The sequence below is a fragment of the Pleurodeles waltl genome, chromosome 9 (genome assembly GCF_031143425.1).
Source record: "Pleurodeles waltl isolate 20211129_DDA chromosome 9, aPleWal1.hap1.20221129, whole genome shotgun sequence".
Taxonomy (NCBI): Eukaryota; Metazoa; Chordata; class Amphibia; order Caudata; family Salamandridae; genus Pleurodeles; species Pleurodeles waltl.
The window spans coordinates 301,094,035-301,115,954 of NC_090448.1; the positions used below are offsets into that span (position 1 = coordinate 301,094,035).

General features: G+C 45.7%; 1 protein-coding gene across 1 annotated transcript in view; it reads left to right on the forward strand.

Annotated features, from left to right (window-relative positions):
* Positions 1 to 21,920, forward strand: part of LOC138259204 (galactosylgalactosylxylosylprotein 3-beta-glucuronosyltransferase 1-like) — a 277,956-nt gene that overhangs the window by 172,399 nt on the left and 83,637 nt on the right. Inside the window, exon 3 of the mRNA XM_069206774.1 lies at positions 13,877 to 14,170. Within this exon, the coding sequence (XP_069062875.1) occupies positions 13,877 to 14,170 (294 nt within the window). The remainder of the gene's footprint in view (positions 1 to 13,876; positions 14,171 to 21,920) is intronic.

Here is a 21,920-nt window from a genome sequence, read left to right on the forward strand (position 1 = left end):
TGTGCACTCTGCTTTACATGCTTTTTATTAGGCTTCGTACTGTTATTTTTCAAATAGCCAGTTCTACGGTGTTGTTTTTTATTCATATCACACTGTTTTGCCTACTTCAGCACTGGAGTTCTCCATAACATATTTACTCTGTGCTTCAGTCAAGGATACAGTCTGGTACATTGCCGATAGACGTGGTAAGAGTTTAGACTTGGCATTCCTGCGTAGGGACATTTTGTGATCACGATGACATGTTAGTTATAAAATCACTTCCTTGTCCCAATACACGCAAGAGGGAGATTCCGACCAGGGAACCACAACTTGACGCTGACTGCCTCGTTGCAGATGCTGAACCAAGATCACAGGTCTTTGCTCAGGTATGAGGGCTGATATCCCCATAGTGATTCTAATAGGCAAGCTAGAAGCTTAACATGCTGTGCTCTAGATAGAACAAGCAGAGGGAGAGTAGAAACTGTTTGACAATATGATAGCTTTGTTTTTATGTTTTACTCTCCTGGTAACTATCACAATCCTACTGTGTTGTATCGTTCTGGTTATTGCGGCTCACGCCTTAATATCTAAAATACAGTCGTTTTATTAAAACATTATATAAAACTTATACTGTCTTTGTCATTTGTATATGAGATCATATTGGAAATAAGAGAGTTGGTTTGGATCTGAGTAACCACGACTTCCCTGAGAAGTTCCAAAGATGTCATGCGCTCGGCTGCCAAATCATTCCTTCCACATGGGAGAAATGAGGCACTGCTAGTTAGCCGGAGCAAAAACCGGATTTAGGGTGACAGAGTTCTTTACACGTGGGTCAGACTCAGTCCCCCACACCGTTATCGATCCTGCTACCTAGAAATCCAGTAGTCTCATTTAGAATAATGAGAGCCCACGCGACATGGCGCCCAACGTTTGGTCTGGCTCTAATGATTAGGTCCGACTGACTCTCTTGGTCTCATATATATTTTGACTCCTCGGTTCCGTATACGGAGACGTCCGTGGGGCTGAGGGTTTCCGCCGCCACGGCATAGGTGCTTCCTATTGCTTAGTGGTCGGTTGTTCAAGCTTGAACTTTGAAAGGAAAAAACCCCGATATTGGTGTGCCTTCTCTGCCCTGCGGCTGTTTTTTATAAAATGGCGAATCCTAATGTAGTGAACATAGCAATTAATATGCGACATCTGCTCACGGGACATCTATTGACAAATGGACTGACAGTCCAGGGGGGTCCGGTCACTTTTGTGGTGGACGCCCATGCAGCCTATAGAACGGAACTTTTTTATTCTTGGGTCGCTTTTCCAGCAGTGGATGGGGGAACAAATACTTTTCACGAATACACAGTTGCGAATGCCCCTGGACAATACAGGGCTTACGCTTATTTAGAAATACCTCTATCTTATCAAGAACACCATAATTGGCTTGATGGCGCCCTCCCACACACAATAGCACAAGTAAGGTTAGGTCCACTGAGTAATGATGGTCCTACCTGGCCTTTATTGGCTACATATACACCACATCCTGCGGTTGCTCAATTGGCAGTGGTTGAAGTTCGTCGTTTATATACAGAATTAACGGCTACATATAGACGATTAGTTCAGTTTGTGATGCAGACATTGAACACGAATGCAGCGCGTGCTGCTCCAGCGCACCCACAGGCGGTGGTTCCGGGTCTTAATCCGGCCACTGTACACTCAGTTATGGGTAAAGCACCGGCTAAACGAGAGGAGACTCCGTTTTGGCTGGCGCAAAAAATTAATACGCTGGAAGCAGTATTTCCCCATACGGGACCTCAGGATAAACATAGAATTTTGACGATGTGTTTGCCGTACGGGATGGTTCCTCCGGTGGACCTTTGTAATACCTGGGGCACGGTGTTTGCCGCGCTCTACACTACGGCACACGGTACACCGACATTAGCTAATTTACCGGACGTAATTAAGCAGATTCAGGAAGAATATGGGGCTGCCCCTGCCTTGGATTTGGGCATGCAGTTGCTGGGCAATTTTGCCACAGTTTCCTCTATTATTTTGAGTAATCTCAAAGGAGAGGCAGTAGCACTAGCAGTGCGTATGCGTCTTCGGGATGTTCCGCTGCTTCAACAGGAGCGGGAGCTTCCGAGAATAATAGCGGAAACATATTCTAGTATTGGTCGTGATAGCCTAGGGGCTAGACCACAAAAACCCCAGTTACAGGGTAAAAATAATAAAGATAATGCTAAACAGCAACAACCAGAAAAAGCGCTGGGAAAAGAAACAGCAAACACCTAAGAAGGATGATGGGCAGTCTCCGCAACCGGAGACCCCACAGAATAAGTATAATCTCAGGAATAGGGATACTTTGAAGACGCCTGATAGATATCAATATACTGATACACGCCAATCTCGTTCCTTTCAGGACTCCTCGGAAAAGAGAAGTGAGAGAGGTGGGCAGTCAGAGCGGAGGACGGAGTACGTGAAACCGAGACAGGATTCACAACGCTCAGCGGAGGTTACTATTAAACAAGAAGAGAAACCGCTGCAACAGAAACAGCAATTCAAAAAGAAGAAAGTGGCAGCTGTCTCAGTTAGACATGCCGCTCAAGAAGAGAGTTCTCTTGACGAACAAGACATGGGCGTTAGCTCTGTTAGACAGCGCGGCAGAGGTCACAATAGTTCGCCGGAGTCTTCGAGAGCATCTGGAGGTGAAAGCAACTGATGACTTCATACAAGTCGAGACGGCGGATATGCGAGTCTCTGATCCTGATAGAGTATATATAGTAACTCTGCGATTGGAAGGGGACCGTGTTATAAACGCCATTTTTTGGGACCATGTGGTAAAATCATATGATGTTCTGTTGGCCGAACAAGATTGGCCACCTGACTTTGTTCGTGACTGTCCAGTTGGGGAGGAGGTTATTACACCTTCCTTCTCACCACTTGTTCCGAGAGAACTCGCGGAGTCCTATAGTAAATCATGGGCTCTAGCACAGGCTCCCGCCTTGTATAGAAATAACGTGGGGTGGGACAGACAATCACCTTATCATGTAATACCGATAAAAGGCGAACCTCAGCCACAACCGCAATATCCTATCAAATTTGAAGCTAGGGCATCGGTTAGGAAAATTCTTACAGAATTGGAGTATCAGGGTGTTATTGAGCCCTGTGTCTCGCCGATGAATAATCCCTTGTTTCCGGTTGCTAAACCGGACCATTCATATAGGATAGTGGTGCATTACCGACATTTGAATAGTCATACACGCACATATGCAATACAGAATTCACATAGCGCAGCGCTTATGAATAATATAGTGCGTAAAAAAGACAAAACAACATTGGATATCTCGAATGGATTTTTCTGCCAGAATATAGCGCCCGAGAGTCGGGACTATACCTGTTTCAGTGCGTTTGGCTCTCAGAAATTTTTTTGTCGTTTGCCTCAGGGATATAAGAATAGCCCAGGACTGTTTTCGGCTCATGTAACTGAACTGCTGCATGAGTTCGACCCTGAAGCATTATCATATGTTGATGACATATATCTGACAGATGATGAGATTCTGCAACATCTAAGGCGCGTATCGCGCATTGTTGTGGGGTTTGCTGATATTGGCTATCAGTTTAATTTAAAAAAAATCAAAGATTGCCTTCCTCAGTGTCATTTTCCTGGGATATGAGTTGTCGAGTGAGGGCAAGAGCTTAGCGCCACATTTTTTGGAGAAATGTGCTTTATTGCAGCCTCCTAATACGGTTCGGAAGCTCCAGTCATTGTTGGGGTTTCTGAATTTTGGCAGAACTTACATTCCTGAATATGCAACGCGTATAAAACCATTATACGAGTTGATTCGCCCGAATTTTTCGAGTAAACTTTGGACGATTGAACATACACACATACTGCGAGAATTACAGAGTGATCTTTTAGCAGTTAAACACTTACACACTCGGGACAATAAGACACATTTAGAGATCAGGGTAATACCTGGGGCTGTTGGGTTTACTTATGTCACCTTTAATGAAGGGGAGACTGTCCCGATTGCATACAAATCTCACTTGTATTCTGCTGCAGAGCAACGTTTTGCACAAACTGAGAAAATTCTCACTGCAGTACAGATGGCTGTTATTAAAGAAAGAACGCTGGCCCAGGGTCAACGCATTGTTGTCGTTTCCCCGGTTCCGGCCTTAGAGGCTGTTACCAAAGCGAGTGTTCCTAATTCAAAGGCTCTACACCCGCGATGGATACAATGGGCTACGTCTTTGACAGCCACTGATGTAGATTATGTATTTGACCCTAAACTGCAGACTCAAGAATTTCTTCAATACGAAATAGAATACCCTGTTCCTGCTGGTACATTGCCTATTGACCAATATGAAGTGGTCATGTATACAGATGGCTCTGCGCAACCGGCGGTTGGGACTAAACAACAGTATTCTGCTGCATGTGCGGTGGTGAGCGGCACTATGGAGGGGGAAGTGTTCTGCCCCCGACATACTTATACTAAAACCTTGGGAGATTGCACGGCACAGCTGGCTGAGCTCAAAGCTCTATTGTTAGCGTTGGAGCATGCAGATCCGGCACTTTTAACCTTGCTGGTCTGTGACTCCTACTACTGTGTGCAGTCTTTCAACGAATATTTACACTATTGGAAGATGAATGGGTTCAGAGATTCTAAAGGCAACACCATTAAGCATAAACTGTTGTGGGGTAAGGTTGCGGATCTGAAGGATACGCTTCCTAAAGTCCATGTTGTGCATACACTTGGACACCAGCGCGTTGGAATACACGTTGCTGGGAATACTTTGGCTGATGAAGCCGCGAAATCGGCAGTGGCTGTCGCCACTGTGGCCGCAGTGACTCGTTCGAGTTCCAAACCAGACACAGAAATATCGGCTGCCATAAAAGCTACTGCTGCTGGCACGCCTTTTCCTAAAGGATTTCCTTCAAAATATAGTTACTGCTTGAATGGTGCGCTAAATGCTACTGTTACAATTCCAGGCATTGGTGTACGTGAAATTCCCAATAAAATTGAGAGACCTCGATTGATTTCTGCAGCACATGAGGGGGTGGCTTCTGCACATGCTGGGGTGGCTGCCACAATTTCACTTTTACAGGCTCGTTACTGGTGGCCTGGTCTCTATAAAGAGACGAAACAGTATGTCCTTTGTTGTGACATTTGTCAACAAATTAAGACATCGTCGGCTAGACACCCGCAGCAGACGCCCCTTCTGATTTCAAACAAACCATTACAGTGTGTGTACTTGGATCATTGTGGTCCGCTGACACCAGATAGTGCATACAAATATATATTGGTTGCTGTAGATTCGTGCTCCAGATTTGTATGGGTATGGCCACAACGCTCGGCTGACGCTCGCACTGTTATTAAAGATTTGCACATCTTTGTCGATATATTTGCAGTTGCGGCTTTTCATTCGGACCAGGGCCCTGCTTTTGCCACTAAGGCATTCAGGGACACCATGGCTTCGTTGGGGGTCCAACTCCAATTCTCGTCTCCATTTCATCCCGAGGGAAATTCTGTCGTGGAGCGTTTAAATCGTGATTTAAAGCAGTCCTTAACGGCCAGAGTTATAGGTACGGGTCGTGGTTGGCTAGCTCACCTATATGGAGTACAGAGAGAACTTAATAACTTGCCTAGAAGGTCACTGGGGGGTCGTACTTCATATGAGTGCCTGTTTGGAACACGAATGTATGTTCCTGATCTAGATGGTCCTGGTGTGGAGGCGGCAGATACGCCCTTTGACATAAATGATCGTGTCACTGTTTTGCAGGATTTACAACAATTCCGTGAAGATAACTCTTCTGCCAATGCTGCCTCCTCAGGAATTAAGGATGAGCCAGTAACACCTACTGGTTGGATACCCAGGATTGGGGATCTAGTGCTTGAAAAGGTCGCAGTTAAAAAAGAATTTGGTCCTTCTTATCGAGAACCTGTCCATGTGTTAGGGGTAAGCGGCACGAGAACTGTGATTTTACCGCCGCTGCGAGGGGCCAAAGGAAATCGCTTTGTTTCCATTGATAATGTCAAGTTACAACATGTGGCCGATTCTGCACAGCAGACCAAGAGGGACACCCAGTAGTTCCGGAATCCCTCTCACTACTGGGGATGAGGTCCCGCTGCAGGTGATTTTCACCGACACTGTTTCCTCTCCGAGCTTGGGGAGGGTGGATGATGATCTTGCGATCGTTCCACCGACGGCGATTAATATGGAATCTTGTGATCAAATTGCTGTACGTTCTACTGATGTTTCTGAACATGTGGTTTATAGCGTGCCACGGCGGGATCCTCCGTCTGCTTCTTCGTTCAGAGTTGCACCTTTTGCTAGAACTGCTTCAGGCTGCTTCAACGACGCTGATAATGATGGGTCCGGCTCCTCGTCTTCATTGTCTTCTGTCCACGGTCCACGACGGCTGCTGGGATGGCTTAAACAAACATATTTTGTTTTTCCTTGGAACTATTTTTGGCTGTTTTTGGCCGTGATGACTATTTTATTATGGTTGGGATTTGTGGTTACTTTTTTCTGATAATCCATGGTCATTTTCTTCCTGATCGATCTGACATTGAGCACGTGGAGACTGTGTTGAAACCACATTTTTCGTCTCATATGGTTCGAAGAGACTTGTCCACAGTGAACATTTCTGCTATACCAGTTCCGGATGGAATTGTGTGGGATAAAGTAATGTTTGATATATATGGTCCCACTGAATTGATTCAAATACCGTATGTCCTCAAATTATCAATGAATGATATTGTTATACCTGGCATTGTTTCTGATGATTGGGATGTGAAGACAGTAGATTCTATGCTAACGGATTTGCAATATTATACTGTCTATGACGATGAAGATGCTTACCAGTTTAGAGATAATCATGGTGACATGTTTTGTTACAACTATTATGGACACCACTTTATTCATAAAGCTAGTAGCCCTAAGTCCATGTTTAATTATGTGCAATGGGAACATTGCTCGACTCCTCCACAAGGGAGTTCAAAAACGTGTTATGACAAATTTGCATATTTTACTGGGCATGATCCACGTAATGCTAGGTCCTACTATTTTAAAGTTACACCGTATTCTAATAAGCAAATGTTATTGACCGATACTAAATTACTGTATTCTAATTTGTTTGTATCCCTTCTAAATTAACAAATTGGCAGCACTATGTGAATGCTACTTTCAGTGACTTTACACATTGGGTCCAGAATGGTACACTTAACACTTCATCGTTACATCCAGGCGGGTGGTTATTATGGCCTGTAGACACTAATATGTGTCATCAACGTTTTGTCACCTCTTCAGGGGGGTTCAGGACTAGTAGGGCAGACCCTCGTTACGTTTCACCAGAACATGCTGATATTATAACTACATACAGTGTGGGGAAGCTTTGTCAGCAATGGTTGAAGTCCTCCACACTGGATGCAGTTAAGTCACATCTCATGTTACTGTCTAATAATACTGATTTACAAGATTTTTTGTCAGGTCCCAGAGTACCACGGAAGAAAAGGTTCTTATACGAGGTTTATAATGAGATTTGGAAGCTTTCACAACAAGAGGCTGCAGCCCGGTTGAGGCAGATTGATCAAGCAAATCTGATGCAGACTTTGTCTGTTGTTGATAATGGCATGCATACCCTTTCTGAACGTGTTTACACGATTGACAGCATTGTGTCCTCTGCTATAGACATTATTAAATCGGACATGTCTTCTTTATATCATGGGCAGAGTCAGACACGATCCATCATGCAGCTGGGTTGGACTCTTCAGACCTTGAAGGCGGGTCGCGTTCCATGGCAGCACGTTCGTGCCAAGGAGATCTTTATCTCTTTTAATTTGACTCGTCAACAACAACTGATGGCTAAAAAGGAAGCGACATATGTTATGTTAAATATTGAAAAATTAGAGAAACTGCCTTTCACGGTAGCTGAGATTCCGTCAGCTGAATGGTTGATCCATGGGGTTATTAATTTGCCTATCTCTACTTTGCAATTTACTTCGTGTTTGAAGCATATTCCGGTAGGTAGATATGAACTATTGGGAGACAGTTACATACACGAGGTGTGGGACCTTCCCTTTCAGTACAGATGCGTTAATGGTTTGAGGGAGGTTTTTCTTAGCGGCAGCGAATGCGAAGCTTCTGTCAGCCATTCAATGGTTTGTAAACAGCTGTCCTTGAACGGGGCGTGTAACGCTTCGATTGCTAACTTAGCTTGTTATCTGAAGGGAGTTCCAGTCCCGGTTATTAAAAACACTTTCCAGGTGCTTTCTAACGGCAGTTACATTGTTCTTAACAGCGAACGCTGCTGTGGCATGCGTGCCGGAATAGTTTATATCGTCGTTGTCAACAAGGCCGTTACGTGCTGCGGGAATGTGTTGTTTCCCCCCACTCAATTTAGGGAGGTAGCAGACATCTGGCCTCATATTGCTACTTCCAAGGTTGATTTCGACAAGTTGAGTCGGCTAAAAGCTTTATTGTTTCAAAAGCATGTGGCCCTTACATCTGCTAGCGAGACCTACGCAATTCAGGTGGCAAGGTCATCGGCGGAGATACAGTCCCTTTTGAATACTAACTTTCCGAATCACTTCGGTGAACTTGTGGGACGTATATTTAATGCATCCAGCACTGCTGGTATTGCACATTTTTTCAAAGTCGTTGGTGTTGGTTTTGCTCATACCTTCTCTTCCATATTCGGTTTGATACCTTTGGCTATACATTCTATTTTCGGAAGCATTTTTGGGGGTTTCCCGATTACTTTGGCTTTATTGGCTGGGGTCTTGCTGTTATTGCTATTTTTTTCGCAATGGCTGTCCCGTCACGACGAGATCCTGTACTGCTGCTCCCATCAGCGCAGCTGTGTCGTGAACGCATGATGCAGCATTTTGGAGCGACACTCCTGGGACATTTGGAGTGCGACTGGTCTCTGTCATTCAGACCGGTTTTGGATTGTGTGCAACCCGTGTTTCGATGCCTTTGGTGCTCGTTTGAACATGCACTGGCTCTCTGTCTCTCATTGCAGCGCCCTCCAATGGTCGATACTGATCTGTTGATGTTCCCGATTAGGGCTCATTCCCAGACTTGTGCACTACGGATGCGCTTGCTTCGTGAGGCAGTTTATGAGATTCCCTTCCTGGAGGAAGATGGTATTGTCTCTTTCATAGGCCCTGCACGGGGTGCCGCCCTGAATGGTTTTGGGGCTTTGGATCACACCTGCTCCATGGTACTTTGTGGCGTGGATCTTCCGATATTGACATATATCGAAGTGGAGGAACTCCTGCGTTCTATTGCTTCTATCTGACGATTGGATTTTTACAAAATTGACACTATATTGAATTTGGTTTTATGGCCACATGTTACCTAAATTTATGACTTTGCTGTCTTCTCACCTTGTCGAAATACTTGTTTTAGGTATTGTTTATATTTAGGGCATCCTTTTATATTCTTGGAACCACTTGCTACCGACAAGGGGAGGGTGTAGTGTGGTTAGTTTTACGTATTCTTTGCGCTTTAGCTTCAGGCTTTAGGCCTTTGTGCATTTTGCCCTGAATATGTTTTATTCATTTGCTGACAGCTTAGAGCCTCTGTGCACTCTGCTTTACATGCTTTTTATTAGGCTTCGTACTGTTATTTTTCAAATAGCCAGTTCTACGGTGTTGTTTTTTATTCATATCACACTGTTTTGCCTACTTCAGCACTGGAGTTCTCCATAACATATTTACTCTGTGCTTCAGTCAAGGATACAGTCTGGTACATTGCCGATAGATGTGGTAAGAGTTTAGACTTGGCATTCCTGCGTAGGGACATTTTGTGATCACGATGACATGTTAGTTATAAAATCACTTCCTTGTCCCAATACACGCAAGAGGGAGATTCCGACCAGGGAACCACAACTTGACGCTGACTGCCTCGTTGCAGATGCTGAACCAAGATCACAGGTCTTTGCTCAGGTATGAGGGCTGATATCCCCATAGTGATTCTAATAGGCAAGCTAGAAGCTTAACATGCTGTGCTCTAGATAGAACAAGCAGAGGGAGAGTAGAAACTGTTTGACAATATGATAGCTTTGTTTTTATGTTTTACTCTCCTGGTAACTATCACAATCCTACTGTGTTGTATCGTTCTGGTTATTGCGGCTCACGCCTTAATATCTAAAATACAGTCGTTTTATTAAAACATTATATAAAACTTATACTGTCTTTGTCATTTGTATATGAGATCATATTGGAAATAAGAGAGTTGGTTTGGATCTGAGTAACCACGACTTCCCTGAGAAGTTCCAAAGATGTCATGCGCTCGGCTGCCAAATCATTCCTTCCACATGGGAGAAATGAGGCACTGCTAGTTAGCCGGAGCAAAAAACGGATTTAGGGTGACAGAGTTCTTTACACGTGGGTCAGACTCAGTCCCCCACACCGTTATCGATCCTGCTACCTAGAAATCCAGTAGTCTCATTTAGAATAATGAGAGCCCACGCGACAATGTGTAGAGGTGCTATTATGTGTGGTGGTTGTGTTGTGCGGGTGTGGGATAAGTGCTATGTGAAAGTTGGAGGGGTGTCTAAACTATGATACTGTGGGCCTCATTCTGACTTTGGCGGGCGGCGGAGGCCACCCGCCAAGGTACAGCCGTCAGAATACCGCTGCGCGGTCAAAAGACCGCCGCGGTAATTCAGAGTTTCCCGCTGGGCTGGCGGGCGACCGCCAGAAGGCCGCCCGCCAGCCCAGCGGGAAACCCCCTTCCACGAGGATGCCGGCTCCGAATGGAGCCGGCGGAGTGGAAAGGGTGCGACGGGTGCAGTTGCACCCGTCGCGATTTTCAGTGTCTGCTATGCAGACACTGAAAATCTTGGTGGGGCCCTGTTAGGGGGCCCCACGACACCCGTTACCACCAACCAGGTTCTGGCGGTCAAAACGGCCAGAACCAGGCTGGCGGTAAGGGGGTCAGAATCCCCATGGCGGCGCTGCCTGCAGCGCCGCCATGGAGGATTCCTCAGGCCAGGGGAAAGCCGCTGCTTTCCCTTTTCTGACCGCGGCTTTACCGCCGCGGTCAGAATAGGCCTTGATGCACCGCCAGCCTGTTGGCGGTGCATCCGCGGTCCCCGGCCCTGGCGGTCCATGACCGCCAGGGTCGTTATGACCCCCTGTGTCTCTGATTTTGGGCTCTGGCTTCTATGTGTGACGTTGTAAATGCAAAGGGTTGTGGTGTATAAAGGGGTGTGCTTTTTAGTGAAGTTTGTGGGTGTGTCTGGGGTGTGTGAATGTGTGTCTGCTGTGTGGATTTTAAACCCATACAATGTTGTGTTGTGTATTGCTCTGGGAACCGGCAACCGCTGTGGTTCATGCTGCCATTGGTAGACCGCCATAGAAGAACCACCATTGTGAGTTGTGACGGTTGGTGGTTGGTTGATGGGCTGGCAGTGCTGGTAGTTGGACTGCCTATTTCCTGCCCTCCAGAGTCCTGGCAGTGTTTGTTTTTGTGCTTTAATGGTCCTGGCTTTTCAACTCGTAATATGACAGTCTGTTAAACCGTCAACATCGCAGTCTTTTGTCAGCCGCCACCATGACAGTCTGACCGCCAAACTCGTAATGAGGCCCAAAGTGTGCTTAATACCTCCTTCATGGAGCTTATTGGAGCATTCATGATCTAATAGTAATATTTTGCGTGATTGCCCATGCATTCATAGTTTTGCTGGACAAAGCAGAGCTCCAATGCTACCAAGCTGTTATGTGTAAGTGCCCATAACCGATGCACTTATATCTCTGATATTGGCTGTTCTCAAGCTGAGCCTCATATCGACCTAGAAACACCTGTTGTGCATAGCCAGCTTTAGACAGCTGTTTTGCCTTAACAGCCTTCCTGATCGCCATGGTCATTGGACTATGTAGTTTTGTGTTGAGCTTACAAAGGGTGATGTGGTTGCCTGAATTTTCGTATTTATCTTGTGCGGTTGTACAGTCACCTTTCCAGTTTCGCTAAACCATGCCCCAAGATAATTGTCACAGCTAGACCAAGTTACATTTGTCTATACTGTCAACTTGTACTTGTGGCATAATTCATACCTTAAGGCACAATCTGGGATCTCCTCATGGTTGCACGGTAGATGGATGCCTTGAATTGCTTTATAGTAGGACCACAATTGCCCACTACACACACAATTGCCAGAGAGTCTGCAGAGGATAAATCTAACAGGAATTAAGACTGAGAAATGGCAACTCATCCTTAGTGAAACGTACTGAAAATTAACATGTAATGTCACAATTAAAATTGAGGTGTTAGGTTGTGGTAAAAAATGATCTTAGATAAGGTAATATGAGAGAAAAAGATGTAATCGTTAAGCACTTTGGAAACTTATAAATACAGTAGAATTGAAGGGCTGAAATGCCTCAAAATACCTTAGTTGCGTTTAAGAAACAAAAATAGGTGTTTTTTTGGGGTGGATGAAGTTTAATGTGTTTAGGTAATAACATAATTTCAATCAATAAGTGATTTGATTCACTAAACGTTCTTTTGTTTTAATATCTTAGAGGAAATATAGGATGCAAATGGCAACAGGAACTAGAGATTGCCATCATGGGAATAATAGTTTACAACTGTTCTGTGACGGGAAGTTACAGTGTGAAGCCATGAACAGATGTAGGAATCAGAGAAGTGTGATATTGATTTAGAGAAAAGAATCTGAACTGAAACTCAGTGGAGCGCCATTAAATAGAACACTGGTACCGGGAAGGGCTGGTGTCGAAGTGAACATACAGGTATGTTTCAGTGGAGGTTTTAATTTCTTACTGAATATTTTAAGGATAGTTTTTATGTAATTATTTTTTGATCTACCAACTCATCTTAATTAGTTTCTTTTTTGTAGATAAAGTGAATAACGTTTTGACTTATTCGTCGACAATAATTGTTATCACCCTAGAAGAGGAGATGAAAGAGCCATAAATGCACTGAGGATTACAATTTATGAAATGAAAAAGGCACTTCCAAATTAGCTGAAATAATGAATGAAGATACAGATTGGAATACATTCACTGCAAGTTCATAAAATGGTTTGAGAGGACCCGATAAATAGAATGTGACATTCAGTCCAATTTCTCTGTACCAGTAGTGTTCAGTTATAATTTGTTTAAGTAAGGTGTAGCGCTTGATGAAAGATGGTGTAGATCCATGGGACCTAATAATGGTGTGGAAATCACCATACTTTAATTTTTCTCTAAAATCATGAAACAACATTTAGATAAAATGATTTTCCAGCACTCTTGAAATCTTAGGGGGCCGTAGACTGGACTCACTGTTATGGACATCTCTTAATGAACTAACATTCATCTTAGATCCCAGTCCTGTTTGCTGTTGGATCTTTTAATGGCTTTTCCTATGGTTAATCATATCGTCTTTATCGATTGCATAACCAGGTTTACACTGTCCAATTCAAGCACCAAACGAATTACATATTTTTCTGAGTGGGTGCACGCACTTGGCACCCATCAATGCTTTTCGATCTGAAGAGATGCCTTTGGTCTGAGATGTCTCCCAGGAGGCAGCAACGTTTACTATCATGTTTAATGAGAATGCTCATTCACTGAGAGAGTTCGTCAGGCCATTCAAATTCGAAGGGATCTCATATGCTACTGATAATTGTTGCTAAGGTTTGATTATCTTTCCTTTGAACTTCTTTAAGCATAGGAAACAAGACATAAAACTTGCTGACTGGTGGTTACCACTCAGTATGGTCAAATAGGTCATAACTCCCCTGGTTCAATTACTTCTTGTCCCTGTGCCCACGTACAAAAAAGGCGTTTTTGAGTGTTTTATATGTATAAATAAATTATACGGAAGAAAGTTGGTTGTCTATGCAAATAGTATGTTTTTTATGTTTTGCTTCCCTCTTCCATTAATTTTTTTGTAGATGAGGCATACTCAAAAGGTGTCCGTATGGCCCGTGGCTTTCGCAGGAGGACTACGATATGAATCCGTTGATGTAGATACTTTTGGAAAAGTAAAAGGATGGAAAGTAAAATATGACCTTCAAAGAGCGTTTGCAATTGACATGGCTGGATTCGCAGTAAATCTAAATTTGATCATAAAGAAGCACAACGCCTGGTTTCCAGAGCAAGGCTACAGTGGGAAAATGGAATCACGTTTTCTGGAAGGCCTGGCAGTGATGGAAGATCTGGAACCCAAAGCCAGTAACTGTACCAAGGTGAGGACCTTATAAAGACGCAATTTAACCACTTGTTTCATTTGTATACTTACATACATTACTACCTTACCCCTTTGTTCATTGCACTCATACCAAGACCTCAAATTTGTAATTCATGCACAAACCACTGTTTGCCGGGTATTGGAACTCTAAATAATCTAGAGTTTTCAGAACCTAATAATAACTGAGTCCAATAAATTCTGTTGCCCCGCGGTTTTTCCCATTTCAATTACAGCAGATCAAACCTACCCAAATACAGCTGGCAAATTTTGCCGGTAATTAAAGGCACATCCAAAATTCATGTTGATAGTTATCAATTCTAGCATATTATGCCCATTTTTGAGTTTGAACTCGGAATAAAAGGTATTTATTGGACTTAGTAAATACTCCACCCATGGTGTTGTTATTTACCAGGCCTAATAAGTTTCTCCACCTCACTTGTGTTAACGGCTTTGAAGGATAATTTCCCACTCTAAAGACATCAATTTCAATTGGGCTCCACTAAAATAATCTTCAAGTATTTATTCTATTTATGTTCCTTTTCTATTGCCTTCACTCTCATGATCATATCTCTACCATAGTCATCCTGATTCACTGGTGTCATGAGCCTCATGACCAGCTTTAAGGTATGTCAGATGGTGAATGTGTGAATCTCTTGATTTCTGTTATTTAACATTTCATATTTGACTTTGACTGTTTTGTGGGGGTCTTGTTTCCAAACCTAGCTATCTTTTTCAACAAGGCCAACACATCCAATGCACCCAAGCTCCGACACACCCTCAACTCCTCCATAGAGACAGCCAACTTCCTAGAAGACTGAGGCCCTCATTCTGACCTTGGCGGGCGGCGGAGGCCGCCCGCCAAAGTCCCGCCGTCAGGTTACCGTTCCGCGGTCGAAAGACCGCGGCGGTAATTCTGACTTTCCCGCTGGGCTGGCGGGCGGTCGCCTTCAGGCCGCCCGCCAGCCCAGCGGGAAAGAGGCTTCCACGATGAAGCAGGCTCGGAATCGAGCCGGCGGAGTGGAAGCTGTGCGACGGGTGCAGTTGCACCCGTCGCGTATTTCACTGTCTGCGCAGCAGACAGTGAAATACATTTAGGGGCCCTCTTACGGGGGCCCCTGCAATGCCCATGCCAGTGGCATGGGCACTGCAGGGGCCCCCAGGGGCCCCGCGACCCCCCCTACCGCCATCCGGTTCCCGGCGGTCGGACCGCCGGGATCTGTATGGCGGTAGGGGGGGTCGGAATCCCCTCGGCGGCGCAGCAAGCTGCGCCGCCTTGGAGGATTCAATGGGGCGGCGGTACACTGGCGGGAGACCGCCAGTGGTGCCGGTCCGACCGCGGCTTTACCGCCGCGGTCGGAATCCCCATTGGAGCACCGCCGGCCTGTCGGCGGTGCTCCCGCGGTCCTCCGCCCTGGCGGTCTTTGACCGCCAGGGTCAGAATGACCGCCTGAATGTATGCTGAGATCCGCTCGCTCTTGAAGAAACAAACATCCGACCCCCAGGACCTCAAACATTATCACCACATCTCTCTGCTTCTGTTCTCATCCAAGCTCATTGAAAAGGCCATCAACACTCAGCTCCGTAGGCACATGGAGGACGACAACATCCTGGACACCTCCCAATCAGGCTGCAGGAGCAATCACAGCACAGAGACTGCCCTCCTCGCCACCACAGATGACATCTGCTGGCTCCTTGACCCTGGCCATACAGCACCTCTCATCCTACTGGAGCTATCGGCCGCTTTCGACACGGTCTCACACGTCACCCTCTGCTCATGGCTCCATTCAGCTGGCATCTGCAGAAACACCCTACAATGGATACACTCCTTCCTGTCTGGCTGAACACAGAAAGTCAGACTCCCGCCTTACCTGTTAGAACCTATGGAGATCAGCTGCGGAGTTCCATAGGGCTCCTCCCGGAGTCTCACACTCTTCAACATCTGTATGGCCCAATTTGCATCCATCATCAGGGACCACAGGCTGAACATCATCTCCTATGCTGACGATACCCAGCTGATCATCTCATTGACTTAAAACCCCACTACGGCCAAGAAGAATCTCAACAACAGGACGGAAGCCGTCACCGCCTGGATGAAGGACAGCTGCTTCAAACTCAACTCTGAAAATACTGAGATCCTCATCCTGGGAACATCCACATCAGCCAGGGATGACTCCTGGTGGCCATTCCCCCTTGCCTCCCCCTCTTCACCCCAACAAACCATACACGCAACCTCAGCTTCGTCCTGGACCATCACTCACCATGACTCGCCAAGTCAACTCAGTCACATCCTCCTGCTTTCACACACTCCGACTTCTCTGGAACATCTACAAATGGATTCCAAAGGACTGCCACAAAACCATAACCCATGCCCTGATTACCAGCAGACTCAACTATGGCAGCACACTCTATGCCGGTACCACGCAGAAGAACCTGAAGAAATTACAGCACATCTAAAACGCCTCCACCAGACTCATCCTGGACATTGCCTGACACGCACATATCTCCGATCAGCAAAGAGATCTCCAATGGCTTCCCATCGAGAAAAGTATTAACTTCAGGATCCTCGTCCCCAATTACAATGTGCTCCATGACCTAGGACCTGCTTACCTCAACCACTGCATCACCGTCTACTCCCCCACCAGACCTCTCCACTCCGCTCAACAAGCACTAGCCACCATACCCCCCATATGGAAGGCGTCGGCTGGTAGAAGATCCTTCGCCTACCTCATAGCAAAGAGCTGGAACATCCTGCCCCTGCACCTCAGGTGGTCACCCTCGCTACCTCAATTCATGGAGAACCTTAAAACCTGGCTCTTCAACTGAAGCTCGGAGGATAAACTACCTTAGCGCCTTGAGACCCTTACGGGTGAGTAGTTGCACTTTAGAAACCCTGATTTGATTTTTCTGGTGGAAGTGATCCATGCCACCCAAAGACTGGTGATGTAGATGGCATAAGGCACAGGGTGGCACCGGTTCATGCAAAGAGTTAGGAATAGCTCTACATAACTGGGCTAGTTACTCAACTCTCTGTGAAGGGGAAAGGGCTAGCATCACTGCATGCTGCTACAGGAAACTGGTCCTGCAAAAAAGACAAGATTCACCTTTAGCTTGTATTGGTCATGGTTTTTCTAAAGGGGAATGGCAATATTGCACACTAATGGCAAGAATGTAACAAGCACTGGCAAATCCAATAGGTCTGGTGTTGTCAGCCAGCCTTTTGGCAATTCTTGTTTTGTTTTGTCATGGCTTTTGCAAAACTTTGGGAAGCTGCTGGGTGTTTATCAACTGGGCCTATCCAGGTCCCAACTCCCACTTGATTTTCTGGCACTTGTGTTCTTTGTGCCTTTCTGCGTAGTGCCCATATGTCTTTTGTGCTTGCTCTTCTTCTGTGGCCATTTATCTGACCTTTTGGCATTTGTTCCCTTTTGTGCTTGTTTGTGCCAGTTTCTGTTACTCTTTAGCTTTTGCTCCTATCGTCTCCCGCACTTCTCCCCTCACTGCAGGGCCCCCCGCCTTCCTCCTCTTGTGCTTTTGCCTTCCACCCTCATCACCCCTCTCCTTACCTGCTGTTCTGTGTGCCTTCTACTGCTGTGGTTTCCTGCCGCTCCCTAGCCCAACCCTCCTGCACTCCCTCATCCTAGAACCTACTTAATGGCAGCTGCTGCACAACCGCTCTGCTGATGCGAAGCCAAGCCTGTCTGAGCCCTTCCATGTCAGGCCACACCCACCTCCACAGACCATGGTCAGTCCAGCTGCTAGTGCTAGACTTTCATTGATTTGCTAGCTCTAAACACTGGATGCCATCAGGACAGCAGCTCCCGCTCTGCATCGCATGACAGGACCTTTATCAGGCATTCACTGCCAGTTCTCTTGCAGCATCCTGCCCCCACCACCCTCCTCACACACCTCACTCCACAGCACCTTCATGCTCCTCAACACCAAATCCCTCTGCAAATATACCACTGAGGTCTGGGACCTCATCAGCACGCACTCCCCGGACATCGTCTTCGTCACCGAAACCTGGCTCAGCCTGTCATCCACCCCCACCATTGCCTGGGCCTTTCCACTTGGCAACAAGATTGTCTACCACAACAGGCTCGACTAATCTGGAGGAGGCCTCACAATCATGCACAAAGACACTATAACCTGCACTGCCTCTACGGACTAACCAGCCATGATTATGGAACACTTGCATTGCCAACTAAGGGGGTCATTACAACCTTGGCGGGCGGGCGGCGGTAACTGCCATGCGGCCGCCAATGCGGCCGCACTCCCGCGGTCCCCATTACAACATCCCGCTGGGCCGGCGGGCGCAAACCTAGTTTATGCCCGCCGGCCCAGCGGGGATGCGGGCACAACATAGGAGCTAGCTCCTAATGGAGCCTACGGTGTTGCGGTCGTGCGACGGGTGCAGTAGCACCCGTCGCGCTTTTCACTGTCGGCTATGCCGACAGTGAAAAGCTGCACGGGGCCCTGTTAGGGGGCCTCTGCACTGCCCATGCCAGTGGCATGGGCAGTTCAGGGGCCCCCAGGGGCCCCAGGACTCCTCTTACCACCAGCCTCTTCCTGGTGGTGCAAACCGCCAGAAACAGGCTGGCGGTAGGGGAGTCATAATCCCCAGGGCAGCGCTGCCCTGGCTGATTATCACCGCCAGGGCCAAAACGGCAGGAAACCGCCGGCCCCGGCAGTGCGACCGTGGCGCTACCGCCGCGGTCATAATATGGGTCTCCGTACCGCCAGCCTGTTGGCTGTACGGATGCCACTTTAGCCCTGGCGGTCGTAATGACCCCCTAAATGTCAGACATTTCAGAGTCAACTTAGGCACACTCAACTGCCAGGACCCTGCACCACTTTCAGCAACCTCCTGACTAACTTCATCACTCGATCCCCATTGGATCCAATGATTTCCTCCTGCAAGGTTACCCTATGGACTCCAGATGCTGTTGTGGGTTTTGTATTTTGATAATAAGCTGTTGGCCTAACTCCTGGCATGCTCACAGTGCCTCACCCGACCCGAGGAAGGAAGGTGATTTGTGGCGAACCTAAACCTGACACTCTGACTCCTCAGGTAAGTCATAGTGAACAGATCATACCCCTTTCACTCAGTTTCTCAAAGACTCACATATGCCAAGGCAGAATAAGAGATGCAAAATGGAATTCAATAAATTTATTAAGTCAATTGAATCCTATTGTAAAGAGCATGAGCTGCGATAATTAGGCAGATGAAACATAATACAGTGATCATCATTACAATCAGTGTGAAGTGGATAAACAACCCGTCATCTTTATTTGAATCTAAAAGCCTAATTATTTCTACATACACCCTATGCCTAAAATCTGAGAGAATAGCTGTGGTAACCCTTCTGCCTGTCCCAAACTAAGGGAGGGTCACCAACCCCATACCTGGATATGCTGGCAAGGGCCTGCTTGTTTTCTGGACGCCAGTCCTCTCGGGTAGCTGAAGAGTCAGCACCAAGATTAGGGAAGCTGTCAATGGAATTGTTTGAGCCCGAGAACAGCCATAACTGGAATGCCCTTTGCCCCCCGCAACCTATGTGATGTTTATATAAGAAATCCTGCAGTGTTCTAAGAACCGGCAAGACATAGTAATGATGTCTAAAAACTGAGGAGTGACTACTGAGCTCCTGGAGTGGCAATACGGGTTAGACTTGAACAATGTATAAAGTCTAGTGTGTACAAGGGGCTGATGAAATGTGCAGGACGAAACACTAGGACTTCTCTGAATGAAACAGCTGATTAAAACAAAAAAACAACAAGCTAAAAGCTGGCTGTGCTAAAAAATATGAGCTGAATTAAAACGTGTAAAATGTTCAAACCATGGGCCTAATGCTAAAATAAGTGTGTCCAGCCCATGCACAAAGGATAACCCACAAAACCTTCCCCTTGCCGGGACATGAGCATTGGATCTAGGACCTAAACTATTAAAATATATGAAACAACCACCATAAAAGCAAACATGATATAAAATATATGTATAAAAGAGATAATATGTCCATGTTGACAAGCAGACCAGGCCAAAGCATAAGGCAACATTAAAACAAGTCAATTTATGAAAAAAGATGCAAACTAAAAACCATTGGAATCCCACATGAGGTCATTGAACACAACAGTGGAGATTAAATCCAGGATAGACCCCATTTCGGCAGATGATAAAACAACAAAAGCCTAATTCAAAAGGTGAAAGGAGGACACGTGATCTGTTACCAAATGGTGAGTCACCAGGAGACACTATATCCACAAAGGGTGGCTCATAGAAGGCATCACATAGCAACTGCAATCTCACTGGATAACTTTGGCAATGAACCCTCATCGAGAACATCATCAGATTAATGTCCACAGAAAATACATGTTGGAAAGCAAGACACACTTCCAGTGCATGTTCCAAAGGGCACCATAAGCAATGGAAGACAGGCTGCACATATTACAAAATTGGTCCAAATGGCAATGACCATTTCTTGTCAAGTTCCTCCAATAGTTCTGCTCCAAAGTACTCCATCATGCGTTCATGACACAGTTGGACTGGTGGGAGCTCCTTCACTCCTCTTAGTTGGGATGGGGTACTCATTGTGAATTAACTATAGCAACAGCAAAATACCTCCAAATAATGTCAAAACAGTAGAGAAACTTCCGAAAACACCTGAAATAAGTGAATGTATGGCTGAAGGTACAACTCCAAGCACAGTCTGGAAAAAGGTGATAAATCCAGAAACTGCAGCCTTAAAAAGTATACAATCTCTGCAGTGTTGGATGTATTAAAAATGTGACTAACCAGTTCACCAAAGTATCTTGGAAAGTTTGTATTGAAAAGGGACTGTGTCTCAGCAGACAAATTTGCCACTTGAAGGTCATTTTTCACAAGGCAGATGTGAATGACATGCTTTTAGTCTGCTCAGCTTGTCGACATTGCCATTATAAGTAGCAATGTGAGACCACATATTTGCTAGTTTTATCTCATTCATGGGAGGGAAAAGAACATTTCCACAACAGGTCACTATTTGAGAAACAGAAATCACATATGTGACACCTGGTCTCATCCCACAACAGCCTCGACAACTCAACATCAAGTAACCCCCATTCAAAGTAACTGAAACAGTGGGCGAATCAAAGACACAGGAATGCCTTTTAAGTAGTAAGCCAAGTTCGCTACCGGCACATTGCATGTTCCGGGTATTGCCACCTGTTTGTAAATCATAGAATGGCTTACAGAATTTTCACATTCACTTCCGCTGAGAAAAACGTCCTTCTCGCTGTTCAAGTATTTGAAATCAAATGGCTACTTCCACACCTCATGAATGTGGCTATCTCCTAACTGCTCAACACTGTCTACAGGAAAATGTTTCAAACACAAAGTGAATTGTAAAGTTGACATTAGCAGGGAGATTACTCCATGTATTAACCACACTGATGATACCATTTCACCTAAAATAAAAGGCAACTTTTCTAACTTCTCAATAGTAAGCATGATGAAACTAGCTTCCTTCCTAGCCATTGTTAGAAATAGGGTCTCTAGTTGATAGAGGCATGTACCCTGTTCACACAGGGACCACAATTCTAGCCAGGGTAAGTATGTTACTCTCCCTAAATGAACTAAATGAACCTGGTAGCTTGACACAGAGCAGCCAGGGTTAACTTAAGAGGCAATGTGTAAAGTGTTTGTGCAACAGATGATTAAAGTAGCACAGTGAAGGACATCAAAAACACCAGATTAGAAAAATAGATAATATTCA